Source organism: Pipistrellus kuhlii, unplaced genomic scaffold (assembly GCF_014108245.1).
Source record: "Pipistrellus kuhlii isolate mPipKuh1 unplaced genomic scaffold, mPipKuh1.p scaffold_m20_p_2, whole genome shotgun sequence".
Classification (NCBI taxonomy): domain Eukaryota; kingdom Metazoa; phylum Chordata; class Mammalia; order Chiroptera; family Vespertilionidae; genus Pipistrellus; species Pipistrellus kuhlii.
In genome coordinates, this window is record NW_023425515.1 from 390,333 (window position 1) to 408,341 (window position 18,009).

General features: G+C 59.0%; 1 protein-coding gene across 1 annotated transcript; it reads right to left on the reverse strand.

Annotated features, from left to right (window-relative positions):
* Window positions 1–7,008: 7,008 nt before the first annotated feature.
* CLDN14 (claudin 14) lies at window positions 7,009–13,673 on the reverse strand. Its single transcript, XM_036445663.2, has 2 exons — window positions 13,533–13,673; window positions 7,009–7,822 (listed from the first exon to the last, which is right to left on the reverse strand). The coding sequence occupies exon 2, from the start codon at window positions 7,773–7,775 to the stop codon at window positions 7,053–7,055; it is 723 nt and encodes a 240-aa protein (XP_036301556.1). The 5' UTR covers window positions 7,776–7,822; window positions 13,533–13,673; the 3' UTR covers window positions 7,009–7,052.
* Between the last annotated feature and the right edge of the window lie 4,336 nt (window positions 13,674–18,009).

Here is an 18,009-nt window from a genome sequence, read left to right on the forward strand (position 1 = left end):
GACCAGGGGATTTCGGGTTCAGTTCTCAGCCCTGGTCAGAGCATGTGTGGGGAGGCAACCAATTGACGTGCCTCTCACACGGATGATTCTCTCTCTCCCACCCGCCCTTCCTTTCTCTCTAAAAATAAATGGGAAAACTACCTGAGCCTCCGGCTGGGCCAGCCCTGTGTTTTGACCAGTGGTTCTCAGCCTCAGCTGCACATGAGGCCCCTCAGAGCTGGCACCTGCAGCACCCTCGTTCTTCTCCGCCCCTCCCTCCCCTGACACGCCGTGGGGGTGGGGAGAGGAGGAGGGGCCCTGGGGGAGGGCACATGGGGTCCTCTCACAGCAGGAGTGGCAGTTGGGCAGCCGTCTGGGACGGCCCGACCTGTGTCCCCGGAGTCTGGGAGTGACGTGGGGACCAGGGCCTGCTTCCCCCTGCCCCCCCCGCCCCCCCTTGTGTCTGACGGAGGAAGCCGTGGGGCTGTGGGGGCAGCAAGGGTGAAGCTGCCGTACACACGGGCCCATAGGGTGGGACCCCGGTGGGTGACCAGGCCTGGGCCACCAGGAAGAGCCTCAAGCAGGGTCCAACAGGATGGGCACCTCAGCGAAGGTCAGGGTGGGCCCCCTGGTCCTCCCCTCCCTCCCAGAGCACCCTTCCTCCCAAAGCAGTAAAACTGCCGGGTTCGGGGCTCGGAAAACTTCAAGGGGGGCATGGGCGCCCACCCTCAGCCTGGCGTCCCCCCGGGCTCCCACGGCTCCCTCGGTGTTATTTGCTGTGTCGCTCACTCTCACCTGGTACATGTGTGTGTCCGTCTGTTTGTCTGTGTCTTAGACGGACCTTGGACAGGTCACTTCATCTGAAGGTCGCTCACAGCTGTCACAGGGCAGATGAGAGGCGGACTGAGTGGTTGTGGGTAAGCAGACCCACCTCCCTCCCTGCACACGCACATGTGCACACACATGTGCCCTGCACTCCTGTGGCCGCTAGGTGGCACTGTCCCCACAGCCTCTGCCCAGGAGGAGGACGGCCTGGGTCTGAAGCCTCTGCAGCTGCTCCCTTCTCTCCTCCCTCCTCCGAGGGGTCTGTGTCCCTGTTAGCCCCCAGCCCGTGGCCGTGGCCGCTGGCCGCAGCCCCTGGTGGCCACACCTGGAGGGCAGTGTTGCACCTGAGATCCTGCCTGCATCAGCACTGACGAGGGCAGGAAAGAGTGCTCCCCCTAGCAGGCGTCCTCAAACTTTTTAAAGTGGGGGCCAGATCACGGTCCCTCAGAGAGCTGGAGGGCCGGACTATATGAACTACTAATTCCTACTGTAACACCTCGGCTGCGCTCACTGCCCAAAAAACCTGGCGGGCCGGATCAGACTCCTCTGCGGGCCGCATGTGGCCCGCGGGCCGCAGTTTGAAGACGCCTGCCCTACAGGGTTTGGCTCGGAGAGACTGTGAAGCAGCAGTATTATCCCTTTAACAGCTGTGGTCGCAGATGCTCAGGGATGATGTGGGGCTGATACCACCCTCTCTTCTTGTTTTGAAAATGTTTTAAAAACATTAAAAGAGTGAGGAAGGGGTGGGGCGAGAAGCATCAATGTGGGAAAGAAACATCGACCGGCTGCCTTGGGCACGCACCCCCACAGCCGGCGTGTGCCCTGACCAGGATGGAACGGTGACTTCCTGTGCCACTGGCAGGGCCCACCTCTCGGTACTCAGAACGACATGCTGTCTCCCATAGAACGTCCGCCGGTAAAGGCATTCCAAGGCTCCCCGCTTCCTCTGTGCCCCTCTCTGCTCTCCCCTCCCGAACCCAGGCCGCTGTCCCAGACTTCCTTCCTTTCCTTGTCTAGTGATTTCTCTAGCCCAGTGGTAGGCAAACTCATTAGTCAACAGAGCCAGATATCAAGAGCACAATGATTGAAATTCCTTCTGAGAGCCACATTTTTTAAACTTAAACTTCTTCTAACTCCACTTCTTCAAAATAGACTTGCCCAGGCCGTGGTGTTTTGTGGAAGAGACACACTCAAAGGGCCAAAGAGCCGCCTGTGGCTCGAGAGTCACAGTTTGCCGACCACGGATCTAGTCTATGATTTAAAATTAAAAAAAAATATATTTTTTATTGATTTCTAACCACTAAGCACACCAGCCAGGGCTCCTGCCTTGTTTTCTTTAGGTTTTTGCATTAGTTTTTCTGTGTTTCCCCTTCAGGTGCTTGGTTAGTGTTTGCAGACTGCCCTTAAGGGTATGGCTATTACTTTGCCTTCAGCTGTGACCCTGCCCCAGGGGGTCTGACATACAATACCCTCATTATTGTAATTTCCTAGATCAACTGCTGTTCCAGTTCGATTTCCCCTTTGAAACAAGAAAAAAACAGAAAAAACAGAGGTTGCTTTTCTTCATTTCCGATGGGTTGAGTATTGGTGTTTTTTTGTTTGCTTCCACTGTATTATTTTTCGTTTTCCTGTTGCCTCAGAAGGCGGGTTCTGTTTCGGCTCCCGGAGGTCACAGGCGTTGCCTCTGGGGTCTAATATGTTAGAAAGCGGTGCGAGGCCTCTCTGTTTCTGAAAAGCCTGTGTCCTGTGTTTTCTTTTTCCTTTTTTTTTTTTTTTAAATATATATTTTATTGATTTTTCACAGAGAGGAAGAGAGAGGGATAGAGAGTTAGAAACATCGACAGCTGCCTCTTGCACACCTCCTACTGGGGATGTGCCCGCAGCCAAGGTACATGCCCTTGACCGGAATCGAACCCGGGACCTTTCAGTCTGCAGGCCGACGCTCTATCCACTGAGCCAAACCGGTTTCAGCTTCTCTTCCCTTTCAGAACACGGAACTGTGCGTGTGTGAGGTCAGCCTGTGCCTCCTGTCTCTCCTGCTTCCGTGTCTGCCTGGATGGGGACTGAGCGAAGGGAGCCAGAGTCTCACTGTCAGTGTGGTTCTGCCGTTTCCCCAGGTCACATGGTCCGCTATAAACGTCATCCGGATGGAGTGGCCCTTGTCTGTGACCTCCCGAGTTTTCATCGAGGTCACGTTTCCCTAATATTAATCCTGTACGTCTTCCCGGCGTTCTTTTTACTCACTATCATTTTGCCCGCCCTGTGCCATCATTTTACAGATCTTTGATCTATAATTTTGCTTGTAATTTTACTTCTGGCTTTTCTAAGTCCCTTAAATTTATCTGATGATAGTATAAATTATTACGCTTATCTGAAAGCATTTTTTGATGTATCTATAATACTTGCTGTTTTCTCCTGTTTGTACCTTCTGCTGTGTTGACTTATTTCTCCTTTGAATTAAGAAGATATATAGTCTGTTTGGGTTTGAGTATTTACTTTACAACAAGGTGTCAATTTCAGTAATACAATCATCCCACTTTACTTTCTCTTATAAAAGACTAGTGGCCTGGTGCACAAAATTTGTGCACTGGGGCGGGGGGGGGGGGGTCCCTCAGCCCAGCCTGCGCCCTCTCGCAGTCCGGGACCCCTCCGGGGACTGGGCCTAAGCTGGCAGGCGGACATCCCTCTCACAATCCAGGGTCCCTCGTTCTTTACCGCCCACCTGCTCGCTTTTTACTGCTTGGCTCGCTGCTCCTTAGCACTGCCACAGAGGTGAGAGGCTCCCAGCTTCTGGCTGAGCAGCCACTCCCCCTGTGGGAGCACAGTGACCACCGGGGGGCAGCTCCATGGAAATCCCTGCAAGAGTAGGCCTTCCTTCTCCTGGCTGCCTGCACTGGCTTCCCTCCAGCACTGGGACCCGGGCTTCCCTCCTCCCGCCACCCGCAGGCACCCGGGACCCCGGCTGGCTTCCCCCAGGCCTCAGCTTAGTCAGGAAGGACATCCGAAGACATCCGGCCTAATTAGCATATTACCCTTTTATATTATAGAGAGAGTATACTAGAACACTAATACTCTTGGACAACCCATTCCCTAGTTTTTTTGCCTGTTCTGGAGTATTATGCTACTTTATGTCTTGTCAATGAAAAATAATCAGTTCCCTTTTCCCTAGCAATTGCAACAGTTACCTTATTGTGATTAGAATTTCTGCATTAATTGGATATAATTTATATGTAATAGAGTCAATACTCAATGCTGATTTTTCATCCTATAATTTCATGAATTCTGATTTATTTATTTTAATTTAATCTCAAATTATATCTCCAAGTAGCTTCCTTTCCCCCCAATTTTATTGAGGTACAACTGCAGTACACTTAACTGTATATATGTGTGCAATTGATCCATTTGTGTGTACACACACACACACACAGCTGTGAAAGCATCACTGTGACTGAGATCATGAGCATTTCCACTGGAGGAAAAGCAACGGCCAGTAGGGAGCACAGACCACCGAGGACCCGGTGCACACCCACTGCTGTTCTACTGCAAAGTATTACAGAGCAGACCCGACAGAACAGCTGTGAAAAGGCATAAAAGGCCAGAACTTCCCGAAATGAAGGAGGACATGAATGTATACATTAAAGAGTCCTTCATTATTTAAACAAACACTTTTTCATTGATTTTTTTTGTCCCACCCACTTACACACTCATTGGTTGCTGGAATCTAACCCAGAACCCTCCAGTCCACGCCTGATGCTCTATCCAGTGAGCCCCACCGGCGAGGGCACCACATTCAACTTTAGAGGAATGAAGCCGTCGACGTTCTCCTGCCTGGGCATTAGGGAGAGGCTCCGGCGTGAACGCTGACTGTTCCAGCAGAAGCGTCTGCGGGGTGAGGGATGGAAGGCGCTGGCCCCTCCCTCTGAGGGCCACCTGAGGAGAGGGCTGGGACCAGGTCCTGTCCGGGTCCTAGGACCCCAGGTGTGGCACTGTGCTCCCATCTCCACACCTCTTCACTGTCCTGGGGCCGGCCGCCTGCTGCCTCCAGTCCGTCCGTCCATCCGTCTGCTCAGCAAGGTCCCAGGTGCGCTCCGACCGAGGCAGGCTCCAGCTTCCCCAGACTGTGCCAGCCACTGGACCCAGTCCCTGCTGTTCTCTCCTGGCCGTGAGGCCCGCCCTCTCACTGTTGGTTATGCTGGACGGGAAACGCCGGCAGATGCTTTATTTTGGAAAAACGTCAGGAGCCCAGACCTGGGGCTGGGGGGGTGTGGGGGGCTGGAGGCGGCGGCAGATGCTCCAGCGGGAGCAGAGCCGGAGGGCTGCCGGGTTGGCGGAGAGCTCCCGCTGTCGGTCATTGGCCGCAGGCTGGCAGGTGGGGCTGGGAGGGGAATGGAAGTGTGAGCTGTGCTGGACTCTCAGAGCGAGAGGGGTGGGGGTGACACGGTGACCTGCCCCGGGGGCTGGGCCCCCCAAATTTATGGGGCGACCTCATGGGCCTTCCCCTGGGCAGGAAACGGGCTGCTTGCTGATGCTTTCCCTCCCCACACACCTGCAAAAGCAAGTCTGTGCATTTTACAATAATTTACTAGAATAAAATGTCACTGTTTTCCTTTGGATAGCTGCCCAGGATTGGCTTTGTGCTTTTTGAATCAAGAAATGGCTTCAAATATATAGGACCTCAGATTTCAGTCTCTCTCTCACACACACATGCACACACACTCAGGCACACACACACATGCACACACACTCAGGCACACACACATGCACACACACATGCACACACCCAGCTCTCCTCTAAGGTGAGGAGCGGTGAGTAAACAGGAAATGTGGGGCATGGCGGCTCTTTTACATCCTGGAACCGTAGTTAAGGGGACTTCCTGTCACTCCCCGGGGCTTCCTCTGTTGCCCCCTCCCCGCCTCTCACCGCGAGCTCCCCCCCCCCCCAGCACAGAGAGCACTGCTGGTCTGGCCACATTTGCCCGAAGCTGGTGTTTCCTGCACAAGAAATGGCCCTGGTTGCCCTGGCCTTGGCCTTGGTTCCACAGGCCTCCAGCCCTCCAGCCCCCCAGCCCTCCAGCCCTCCAGCCCTCCAGCCCTCCAGGCTCTCCAGCCCTCCAGGCCTCCAGGCCTCCAGCCCCCCAGCCCTCCAGCCCTCCAGCCCTCCAGCCCCCCAGCCCTCCAGCCCTCCAGGCCTCCAGCCCTCCAGCCCTCCAGCCCTCCAGGCCTCCAGCCCTCCAGGCCTCCAGCCCTCCAGGCCTCCAGCCCTCCAGGCCTCCAGGCCTCCAGCCCCCCAGCCCCCCAGCCCTCCAGCCCTCCAGCCCTCCAGGCCTCCAGGCCTCCAGGCCTCCAGGCCTCCAGGCCCTCGCCTCCTCTGGACACAGTGACCCGGAGGCACCTGGCGGACACCCAGCCCAGCCCGGCCTCCAGGGAGCTGCTCGGGGACCCGCTGCTCCTCCCCACCGCAGCCCAGCAGCACCGGCAGGCTGTCACTGCAGCAGACCGGGAGGGAGGGCGCCTGCTGGTCCATGATGGGCCCAGGCTCTCCGTCTTCAGGGAGGAGCTGAGCTCTCCTGGGGCAAAGCTGCAGAGCACACACATGCCCCTCAGGGCACATCATGGGTGTGTGCATGAAAGAGAGTGTGTGTGCACGTGTGTGTGCATGAGTGAGAGTGTGTGCATGTACATGCATGTGCGTGCACATGCATGAGTGTGCATGTGTGTGTGTGAGTGAGTGCATGTGTGTGTGCGTGCAGGTGTGAGAGTGTGTGTGTGCATGACAGTGTGCATGTCTTTTTCCTCTTGGAAACAGACGCGGAGACTACGTTTCCAGAACAACCAGTCCACAGGTTTATTCCCGCCTGCAAACCGGTCCCCGGACCGACCCCATGGGGCCTCTGCCTCGTGTTTTCACCCCCCCCCCCATAAATGCGTGTCACACGCACAGCGCCAGCGGGCTTTCCTCGTCTTTGGTATCAGAGCTCCCCCCTCACGCCCTCCTCCCTGTCCCCGCCAGCACGTCCACGCCGTCCTTCCGGCACAGAGCAGCCCAACGCACACTCAGGGCAGGGCCTGGGTGCGAGGGCCTGGGTGCCAGATCCTGGGTGCGGGGGCCTGGGTGCGGGGTCCTGGGTACCAGGATCCTGGGTGCTGGGGCCTGGGTGCGGGGGGCCTGGGTGCCAGGATCCTGGGTGCGGGTCCCGGGTGCCGGGGCCTGGGTGCCTGCCCCCCGGCTCAGGGAGGCCGGGCCGGGCTCACACGTAGTCGTTGAGCCGGTACCCGCTGTGCGAGGCGGAGGTGACGGAGGGCGCCCGGTTGTCCTTGTAGGCGGCGGGCGGCCGGTAGGAGGGCGCGGTGGCGGTGGCGGTGGTGGTGGCGGCCCGGGGCGGGGCGGGGTAGGGCCGGGAGGGCGCCTCGTCCAGGCAGGACAGGCAGAGCAGCGTGCCGCCGATGAGCGCCAGGGAGGAGGAGATGAAGCCGAGGTACAGGGCCTGCCCGATCTCGAACTTCATGCTGCTGGGCAGCAGCGGGTTGTAGAAGCTCTGCACCACGTCGTGCGTGGTCCAGGCCACGGCCACCAGGCAGAGCAGGCCGGCCAGCAGGAAGAGCGCGCCGCCCAGCACCGCGCAGGTGGCCTTGGCCGGCGTGCCTTTGGCGCAGCGCGTGCACTGCAGGCCCACGACGGCGCAGGCGCAGGCCGCTCCCGCCAGCAGGCAGGAGATGACCATGAGCGCCCGGGCCGCCTGCAGGTCCTGGGGCAGCGCCAGCAGCGAGCGGTAGATCTGGCACTGGTAGATGCCTGTGCTGTGCCACACGCACTCCATCCACAGCCCCTTCAGGTAGGACACGGCCGTCAGGATGTTGGTGCCCACGTGGGCGGTCCGGCGCCAGTGCGGCAGGATGGTGGTGACCAGCGTGCCCACCATGCCCAGGAAGCTGAGCAGGAAGCCCAGCAGCTGCACGGCCATGCTGGCCATGGCCCCGCCCGGCGGGGGCCGCGCTCGCTCAGGTGCCCACGGGGGTCCTGGGGGCGGGGGAGGGCGGGAGAGAGAGGAAACGGTTAGATGTCGTCTCGGTGCACGTGTGTCCGCCACGGAAACTGCTTTCCCACAGGCGGCTGGCATGACAACGAATACATTTTACTTATTTACTAACCCTCAGCCCAGCCTGCACCCTCTCCAATCCGGGACCCCTTGGCGGATGTCCGATGGCTGGTTTAGGCCCAATCCCAGGCATCAGGCCTAACCGGCACTGAGACATCCCCCTCACAATCCAGGACCACTGGCTCCTAACCACTTGCCTGCCTGCCTGATCACCCCTAACTGCCCTCCCTGCCATAATTATCTGGCCACTCAGTGTATTTGTACCTCAAATGGCCACCAAAAGTATTCTAGACTTTTGCTGGAGATCAACTATCTTCCTTTCTAAGATCAATATAAATCTATTTGCCATGAGCTTCCTATCAGCCAGTGCAGAGGGAGAAACTGATCAGGTGCACGATTTATAGTGTCTTTGATATCAAATAAACGAGGTACTCAAGAGAAGTACACGGAGTGGCTAGATGATGATGCGTTCAGAGACCATAATCATCTGGCCACTCAGATTGGCAGTTGGCTCGCTCGTGTGGCTCAGGACCCATGAGGAACAGCTTGCCCAAATCCCACACACACGACGAGGCCCAGGTTAGAAGTTGGCCCTCTGTTGCGGACGAGCAAAGGGAAACCCATGTTTCATAACCAGGCCTGGTCTGGGGAGAAGCCAGGCCGATGCAGGTGGAAGCGAGGGTGCGGGTACGCGCGCGGAGGCCACTGCGCTTCAGCGGGATGGAGCGGCTCCTGGCTCAGTGGGAGCCGCAGGCTCGGGCACCGCAGCCGTGAAAGCCCTCACCGTTCTGGGGACACAGCCTGCATGCCCAGGCCCAGGCCTCGTCAGGCCCATCGACAAGGCAGTCAGTCGACACGTACAAACGGATGCCAGGGTCTCATTAACGAGGACATCGGTGCCGGCACCTGCTTTTCCCGCCCATGTTGTGCCGTCTGCAGGGTTGTATCTCAGTTTTCAAGGCCCAGGAGGCTGGGAGCTTGCCTCACAGAGAAAGATTAGGAAAGTAAAAAACAAACACACCTGCCCAACTGGCGTGGCTCCGGGGTTGAGCATCCACTTATGAGCCAGGAGGTCAGGGTTCGATTCCTGGTCAGGGCACAGGCCCGGGCTGTGGGCTCCGTCCCCAGTGGGGAGATTGTGCAGGAGGCAGCTGATCCATGACTCTCGTTATTGATGTTTCTATCTCTCTCTCCCTCTCCCTTCCTCTATGAAATCAGTAAAAGCATATTTTAAAAAACAAAGGCAGTGAGAAGGACCCACCAAGAGTCACTGCTGTTGCGTGGGCCGCTCATTGCGTGTTCCCCACCTACAAACGCCGACGCGTGTCTGCAAGGTTGTCGCCCACGTGTGTCTGCCGGGAGCCAGAGGCGTGTGGCGTTCGGCAGCGTGTACGGGGTCACAGCAGGGCCGGAGCCGCCGGGTCCTTTTCTCCCCTGAGCTGTGGCCCGAGACACTGCCCGGGTCCCCGCTGGGTCTGACGAGGCTCCGTCCCACCATCGCACCGGCCGGAAGGACGCTCAGGGTCAGCCCGGGAGCAGGTCCCGCTCAGCCGGGGAGAGAGTCCCCCTGAGCGACACGGACGTTCCCCGGGCGGGGGCTGGCGTGTTCAGGCGTGTTGCTGCGGGGCCTTGTACATCCTGCAGCCACTGCTTTCCACCCGCCAGCGCCCTGGCCTCGCCGGGGGCTCCCTCCCCGCATTGTCACATGTGATAATCAAATGGGTGATGGCTCTTAACATGCCCCATTCACATGATTCAGTCACCGCTGTGAGGGCGTGAGGACAAGGCAAGCTGTGCATTGTTGGATGACACACCAAGAGCGGTGCTTTTATTTATTTTTTATTTTTATTTTTTAATATATTTTATTGATTTTTTACAGAGAGGAAGGGGGAGGGACAGAGAGTCAGAAACATCGATGAGAGAGAAGTATCCATCAGCCATCTCCTGCACACCCCCTACTGGGGATGTGCCCACAACCAAGTTACATGCCCTTGACCGGAATCGAACCTGGGACCATTGAGTCCGCAGGCCGATGCTCTATCCACTGAGCCAAATCGGTTAGGGCCGTGATGGGGTTTTTAGGGAAAATTATTTTCTTGCATAGTTATGACTGTTATGAGAAGTAACAGTTGTTTACTATAAAACAAAATGCCACACATCTCTCAACTTCTGAAACATTTATATAATAGTTTAAAAAAAATACATTTTCATTGATTTCAGAGAGGAAGGGGGAGGGAGAGAGAGAGAAACATCAATGATGAGAGAGAATCATTGATTGGCTGCCTCTTGCAAGCCCCACTCTGGGAATGGAGCCCACAACCCGTGCACGTGCCCTTGACCAGAATCACACCCGGGGCCCTTCAGTCCTCAGGCCGACGCACTATCCACTGAGCCACACGGGCTGGGCAAACCCATATACCTCGAAAGCATCTGACGTGAGTGAAGGACAAAGCTCTCGGCTGAGCTGCGCGGTGGACTGTAAGAGCCGGGGAGGTTCTGACGATTCCTAATGTGGGGCCCACGGCGGACCCACTGGAGGGGGCCAGCGGGGAGGGGACACTCTGCAGGGGATGCCCCAGGCCCCGGGCTGAGGACCGCTGAGCCTGGGCAGTAACGGGTTTTTAAGCCCTGGGCTCGGTCTGATGGATGCCGTGCATTAATGCAGCCTCCGGGAGAACAGTCTGCCTCACAGGCACTGTGATTACGTCTTGAGTCCAATGCAATCACACGCAACAAATGCAATGCATGCAGTGAGTCAACGCGTACGAAGCAGGTGACCAATGAACAATGAATTCCTCAGTGAACATCCTACAGAATTCCACATCAAAGATCGTGTTCTGACGAAACGAAGACGTCATGATTGTAAGACAAAGTATCGCTGGAAAATAAGAAGATGACGTGCCACACATGACAAGCCACATCCCCATTTAAAAAACGTGCCAAGCAGGAAAATAGCCTGAGTCTTAGATCTGATGAAATTCAGCCCTTGAAAACGACTGTATTATAACTTTCCGTCTAGTCCACTCCAGCCGCTCCATCACCAACGGCCACTAGATGCCGCTGTGACCTGACACTTCAGGCTGCGGGTAAGCCAGTTTTCTCCAAGGGCTTAGCAGTGCAGGAGTGCGCCCCCTGTACAGACAAAAGACTTAAGGCCCCCCTCCCCCTCGGTTCTCAGGAGGTGTTGCTCATTGCTTTCCTGTGAGGCCGTCCAAAGAGTCTCGCCAGGAGTGACGTTTAAAGGGAACTGAGAGGCGGTGGATGCAATAGAAGAAGCACTCTCACCGCCTGGCAGCCACAGCCCAGATTTCACACCTGGCTCTGCAGCGGGTCAGGGGCCAGGGACGGAAACCAGAGGCTGATGCTCCACTTAGATCTCATGCAACGGGAAACCCGAGGGAGAGGCACCGTGTCCTCCAGGCCGAAGACAGCGTCACGGCCCCGGACCCAGTTCCTGCCAGGCCCAGCAGCTGGCGGGAGGGCCGGGGCAGGGCGCGGGGCTGAAGCCCACGCTGAGCGTCAGCGCTGGCACTGGCCGGGGCCTCGGTGGCCGGAGACCTGACACGCTCCCGGGAAGTGCGAGGGGCGGGGCCCGGGAGCGGAACCCTGGGTGCACAGAGCGGCCTCACAAACCCCCGCCAGGGAGAGCCGGTCGTCAGAGCGGGGATCACAAAGGACGGATTGATTTGTCGGAAGAGCTAATGAAAAGGAACCCGACTTGCGTTTTCTAAGTCTTTTTAAAAATATATATTTTCCCATTGATTTCAGAGAGGAAGGGAGAGGAAGAAAGAGATAGAAACATCCATGAGAGAATCATGGACCGGCTGCCTCCTGCACGCCCCCCACTGGGGATGGAGCCTGCAACCCGGGCTGGGCCCTGACCGGGAATCGAACCAGTGACCTCCTGGTTCCTGGGTGGACGCTCAGCCGCTGAGCCACCCGGCCGGGCTGCACATCTTTGTTTCTTATTTCATTCTCCGGGAGCTCCGAATAGCAGGTCCTCGGGCTGCAGCACAATGTAAGTTGGGACCCACCTCCGTCACCCACATGGAGGACACACAGCAGTGATGAAATGACACAGTAAAACAGTTAAAAGAAAGAGAATGATTTCCGACCTTTACTTGTGGTAAATAAATAACAAAAAACATAGAGCAAATGTGTACACGTCAGAATGACAGAACTTAAAAAAAAAAAAGAGAGAAATGGCAATGTAACCACGAAACGACATAACCCACGGACTGCCTACATTTCTAGTGTTGTACCAAAGAGCTGGGCAGCAGGGGGAGCAGGGGGAGCAGGGGGAGCAGAGGGAGCAGGGGGAGCAGGGGGAGCAGAGGGAGCAGGGGGAGCAGAGGGAGCAGGGGGAGCAGGGGGAGCAGGGGGAGGTGGAGCAGGGGGAGGGGGAGCAGGGGGAGCAGGGGGAGGGGGAGCAGGGGGAGGTGGAGCAGGGGGAGGTGGAGCAGGGAGCAGGGGGAGCAGGGGGAGCAGGGGGAGCAGGAGGAGCAGGGGGAGGTGGAGCAGGGGGAGCAGGGGGAGCAGAGGGAGGTGGAGCAGGGGGAGCAGGGGGAGGGGGAGCAGGGGGAGCAGGAGGAGCAGGGGAGCAGGGGGAACAGGGGGAGGAGGAACAGGGGGAGGGGGAACAGCGGGAGGGGGAGCAGGGGGAACAGGGGGAGAAGGAGCAGGGGGAGCAGGGGGAGGGGGAGCAGGGGAAGGTGGAGCAGGGGGAGCAGGGGGAGCAGGGGGAAAAGGGGGAGGAGGAGCAGGGGGAGCAGGGGGAGGGGGAGCAGGGGGAGCTGGGGGATCAGGGGGAGGTGGAGCAGAGGGAGTAGGGGGAGCAGGGGGAGCAGGGGGAGGGGGAGCAGGAGGAGGGGGAGCAGGGGGAGCAGGGGGAGCAGGGGGAGCAGGGGGAGGGGGAGCAGGGGGAGGGGGAAGAGCAGGGGGAGCACGGGAGGTGTGGCCGTGGGGCTTCCTCGGGGAAGCGGAGGGGGACGGGGGCAGGTCTTTGGAGCCAGAGGCAGGGAGCCTGGTGCTGTGGCTGTGGGTCTTTCCAGGAAGAAGGTGAGGGTGGTGGGTCCCTGGGAGGGGCCTGCCGCCCAGAACACCCCCTGGCACAGCCCAGGAGCCCAGGCTGCTTCTCTGGGGAGAGCAGCTGGTAGGCCCCTCCTCCCCCTCCCTCTGTCCCAAGGCCCTGACTTAACGGCACCTGAGAAACCGGAGGTGCAGTCAATGCTCACCCCTCGGCCTGGCCTGGCCGTCCCCAAAGAACGGGGCCTGGGCCCCGCTGCAGACAGGCCGTCCCCTGGGTGGCAGGTGCCCGCCCTTCCTGGCAGGGTTGGTCCCCACACCAGAGCCCGGTGGTGGGGGCCCGGGGGCTGGGCCTCCTCGCTGTCCAGGGCGGTGAGCACAGCTCAGCTCGGCCTGGCCCAGCACCCCTGAGCTCCTGGGTGCACCCCCACCCCCAGCCAGACAGGAAATCCCGGACAGGCCAAGGCACCTGCCGCAGAGGCAGCTGCACACTGCCTCTGGGCCCGCTGGATCCAGCCAGCACTGGAGTAACGTCAGAGGACGCACGTCCACAGACTGTACCTGACGATCCCCTGCCGTCCTCCTCTCCACCGGAGCCTCACCCACCTCATACGCCCGCAGCGCGGGGGGCCGTGCGGTCCGGCCAGGCCGGGTGGACGCTGGTGTCCGCAGGAGAGCAGGGACCCGGGCGTGCACGGTCCTGGGCGGCTGGGCCAGCGTCCGGATGGCTGGGCCTCGCACCCCCTGGGGAAGGAACACAGGGAAGGTGAGGGGACCAGACCCAAACCACGGGAGCAGCGGGCTCCGGGGAGCAGCAGGCTCTGGGGAGCAGTGGGCTCTGGGGAGCAGTGATCTCCGGGGAGCAGCGGCTCCGGGGAGCAGTGGGCTCTGGGGAGCAGCGGGCTCCGGGGAGCAGCAGGCTTTGGGGAGCAGCGGGCTCCGGGGAGCAGTGATCTCCGGGGAGCAGGGGGCTCTGGGGAGCAGTGGGCTCCGGGGAGCAGGGGGCTCCGGGGAGCAGCGGGCTCCGGGGAGCAGGGAGCTCTGGGGAGCAGTGGGCTCTGGGGAGCAGTGATCTCCGGGGAGCAGCGGGCTCCGGGGAGCAGCGGGCTCCGGGGAGCAGGGAGCTCTGGGGAGCAGTGGGCTCTGGGGAGCAGGGGGCTCTGGGGAGCAGCGGGCTCCGGGGAGCAGCGGGCTCTGGGGAGCAGGGGGCTGTGGGGAGCAGTGATTTCCGGGGAGCAGTGATCTCCGGGGAGCAGGGGGTTCGGGGGAGCAGGGGGCTCTGGGAAGCAGTGATTTCCGGGGAGCAGCGGGTTCTGGGGAGCAGTGATCTCCGGGGAGCAGTGGGCTCCGGGGAGCAGCGGGCTCTGGGGAGCAGTGATCTCCGGGGAGCAGTGATCTCCAGGGAGCAGCGGGCTCTGGGGAGCAGTGATCTCCGGGGAGCAGTGATCTCCAGGGAGCAGTGATCTCCGGGGAGCAGGCCATAAACCACAGGAGCAGCGGGCTCCAGGGGGCGGCAGGCTCCGGGGGGCTCCAGGGGGCGGCGGGCTCCGGCGAAGAGGCCGACCCGGGGCCCAGCTGGGCCTGTTTCTCCAGGAGAGACGGGCTTGGCCAGAAGGAAACCCCGTTTGCCCCGGGCCGTTGGGCCCCTCTTTAATTAGCAGCCAAAGCGGAATATTCCGCAGGGGAGTGCCTCTTGAAAGAAAACACCAAGTGCCGGGCAGGTTTCATCTTTCCCTGTGGACTCCCACGGTCTGCAGCCACCCCAGCTAATAAAGAGGGACGATGCTAAGTGACCCTCACACCGTCGCAAAGATGGCAATGCCCACAGCCAATAAGGAGGGAATATGCTAATTGACTGCCCCACCCTCAAAGATGGCGGCGCCCAGAGCCACAAGATGGCGGTGCCCAGTCCCCTCAGCCCTGCTGGGCCTGCCCTGTGTGCTTGCCTCCTGAGTCCCCCAGTCCCCTCAGCCCCCCAGCCACCCAGGGCCGCCTGAGGAGCAGGCAAGCCTCAGATGGCAGCTTCCCAGCAGCCCAGGGCCGCCCGATGCTCAGGTAACCAGGCCGGCCCAGGCTTGCGCTGCCGGCAGTGGCAGCAGCAGAGGTGTGATGGGGGGTCGCCTTCCCCTGATCACCAGATCACCTTCTGCCCCTGAGGGCTCCCAGACTGTGAGAGGGGGCAGGCTGGGCTGATGGGACACCCCGCCCCCCGTCCCCCTGCTCCAGTGCATGAATTTTCATGCATTGGGTCTCTAATATACATATATATATATATATATATATATATATATATATATATATATATGCTTGCCAAGGTTGGCCTGAAAAAATGTTTGTCTACAGGAACACCGGCTTGGGTGCGGGGGACCCCAGGGCCGGCGCATGGGGTGGAGCCTGCCGGGAACCCCAGCCGGCCTTGGAGGCATGCTTCGACCATTTACACAAACACTCTAACTGTTGTTGACAGGACGTGTTCTAGGTTTTCTCCCGCTTCTATTGAGGTATCTTTTTCACCTGCCAGCAATACTTTCTCAGCAAAGCAGGGTGAGGGCTGGCCGGTGTGGCTCAGTGGTTGAGCATGGATCCATGAACCAGGGGGTCAGGGTTTGATTCCCATCAGGGCACATGCCAGGTTTGGGGGCTGGATCCCCAGGGTGGGGCACGCAGGAAGGAGGCAGCTGATGGAGGATTCTCTCTCATCACTGCTGCTTCTGCTCCTCTCTCCCTCTCCCTCTCCTCTCTGGAATAAAACAACAACAAAACAACAAAAAGAGGGTGAGGTAGTGGGTTTGGTGGGGGTAGAAGAAGGGTAATCAAGGTCGTTCAAGGTCATGGCCATTTCAAGGTAAGGAAGGTGGCAGAGACAGAGGCAGACTGGGGACCTCCCACCCCCAACAGAGGAAGACAGTACTCAGGCCTGCGAGACAGCAAAGGCACACAGGCTGGGTCCCCGGAGGGCAGACGGGGTCCCCGGAGGGCAGGCGGGGTCCCCGGAGGGCACTGCTCTGTCTTCCCCCGGGGAGCAGCCTGCCAGGCCGGTCCCTCCGACCTGTGTCAAGGCGAGGACCACCCCGTTCGGAAGCACAGCTTCCATCCCAATGGATGTTCCCTCTCCACCTGCAATGGGCGTCTGCCTGGGCTTGATCGCCTATTGTTCATATGTGGGTGACCTAGTTCCCCAATTCAGCTGTAAGCTGTAAGCTTTTCAGAGTTTTCATAATCAATATTAATTAAGCCCATTGATTAGAAGGTTTCCCCTTGTGCATGATCGGCCAAGGGACGCAGACTGATTTCAGCCTCGTTCCGACGGCTCGCTTTCCTCTCGTCGATCCGGTTTCCTGCCGAGGGCCGCGGTGTGAATCCCTCCCCAGCGCAGGAGACATCTGGGAGACAGGTGTTCCTCCTTTGCTCCCTCGCGGGGGGATTTTTCCAGCGGCTGCAGGAAGCCGGGCAGATTCGGAAGCACCGGGAGCTCACCAGGCCGAGACGACACTCATTGGCGCTATCAACAGGTCTGCGCGCCGGCATCTGCTTCAGAGCGATTGCCCGGATCCGGCTGCTCTGTTTGGAGGCGAGGCCTCATATTGAAGCAATTTCTCCCACCGAAGGGCCGGGAACAGGCTCGGTTGTGCTGTTTCATGTAGCTCCGACGGCCGCGAGGAGCCTGGGAGGGTTATTAATAGCGTGTCTGGGCACATGGTGGCTGCTCCCGCTCCACAGTCTGCGAACACCATCAGAAGCCCCGAAAATGGTCCTGCAGGAGCACGGCGTTAACAGCTCTGCCCGGTCTCCCAGGTGGGCAGACAACGGGATAACAGATGGCTGCAGGTACCCGAGCTCCCGGCTGCTGTTCCGGGGCCTGAGCTGGGCGCCATCCAAACCCAGAGAACATTGCCGAGGGAACGCGGGAACAGCCACCTCTCCCTGGACTGGTCCCCGTGCCGTCAGACAGAAGAGCCACGCTCGGAGAGACTGCGGTGCGGTCCCTCCGCCCTCAGAGGGTCCACCCCCGGCGGCCGGAGCACCGAGATGGATCCCCATGGGAAGGGGGGAGACTCCTCCGTCAGTGACTGCTCTGACTCTCACCGGCAGGAAGATAGTGGACCAGGTGTTTGGAGACTGAGAGAGATGCCCTCAGGGTGTTTATTATCCAGCCGGGGGTAAGGCGGGAGACGGGAGAGCCGGTGAGGAGGCAGAGCAATGGGCTGTCACCCAACGGGGGAATATTCAGCCTTAACGTGAAGGAGTGGCTCTGTGAGTGCTGAGAGCTGAGTGGGACACCTCGTGGCAGGACAAGATCCCACCTGTGGGAAAACGAAAGCACAGCGCCCCCGTGTGTGTGACCACGTGTGTGATCACGTGTATGACCACATGCACATGCGCAGAGGCTGGAGGGGACAGGCTGAGAGACGGTGACTTTCCGGGAGGGCAGTGAAGGGCACCTTTGCAGTTTTACTCGATGCACTTCTGTATTGAAGTTACTTAGGACAAGAAAATATATGTTTCTTGCGCAAAGGAAAAGAGTGAAAATGTAACAACAAAGCAAGTACATGAGAGAGGAGGGTGACCTCACAAACTGCAATCTCCGTCCCCCCTTGCCCCTTCTTCTCGTCTTCACAACCCAATTTCGCTCAGAGAGAGGGAAAGGGTGGGGCTGGGGGTGGCTGGTTCCCTCGTGAGGGGAGACAGGGTTTCTCTCCTGGTCTCACCTCCAGCCTGAAGGCAGCCCCCCTCTCGCTTCCTGGAGCTGAGCCAAGGACGGTTTACTCTAAGTCACACGCTCCGGGCTTGGGGGTAAGAAGCCCAGCCCCGCTTTCAAACTGAGCTGTGGGAAAGGGGTGTGAAGGTGCTTCAGAGACTAAAAACATTCAACTCAAACCTCATTAAAATGTTCCCCGAGTCACACTGTTAGGGTGGTTATTGTACAAAACAAGCAATCAACGACAACACACAGCTGTGGGTGAGGATGTGGGAAATTGGGACACCTTGGGCTGTTGGCTCAAGGCTGGTGGCTCCTGCCACTGTGGGAAATAGTACGGAGAGTCCTCAAAAAAAAAAAAAAAAACCCACAGAGACACCGTGA

Bases quoted from the DNA above. Each gene is read 5' to 3' on its own strand.
- CLDN14 (XM_036445663.2), bottom strand. From the start codon at position 7,775: ATGGCCAGCATGGCCGTGCAGCTGCTGGGCTTCCTGCTCAGCTTCCTG.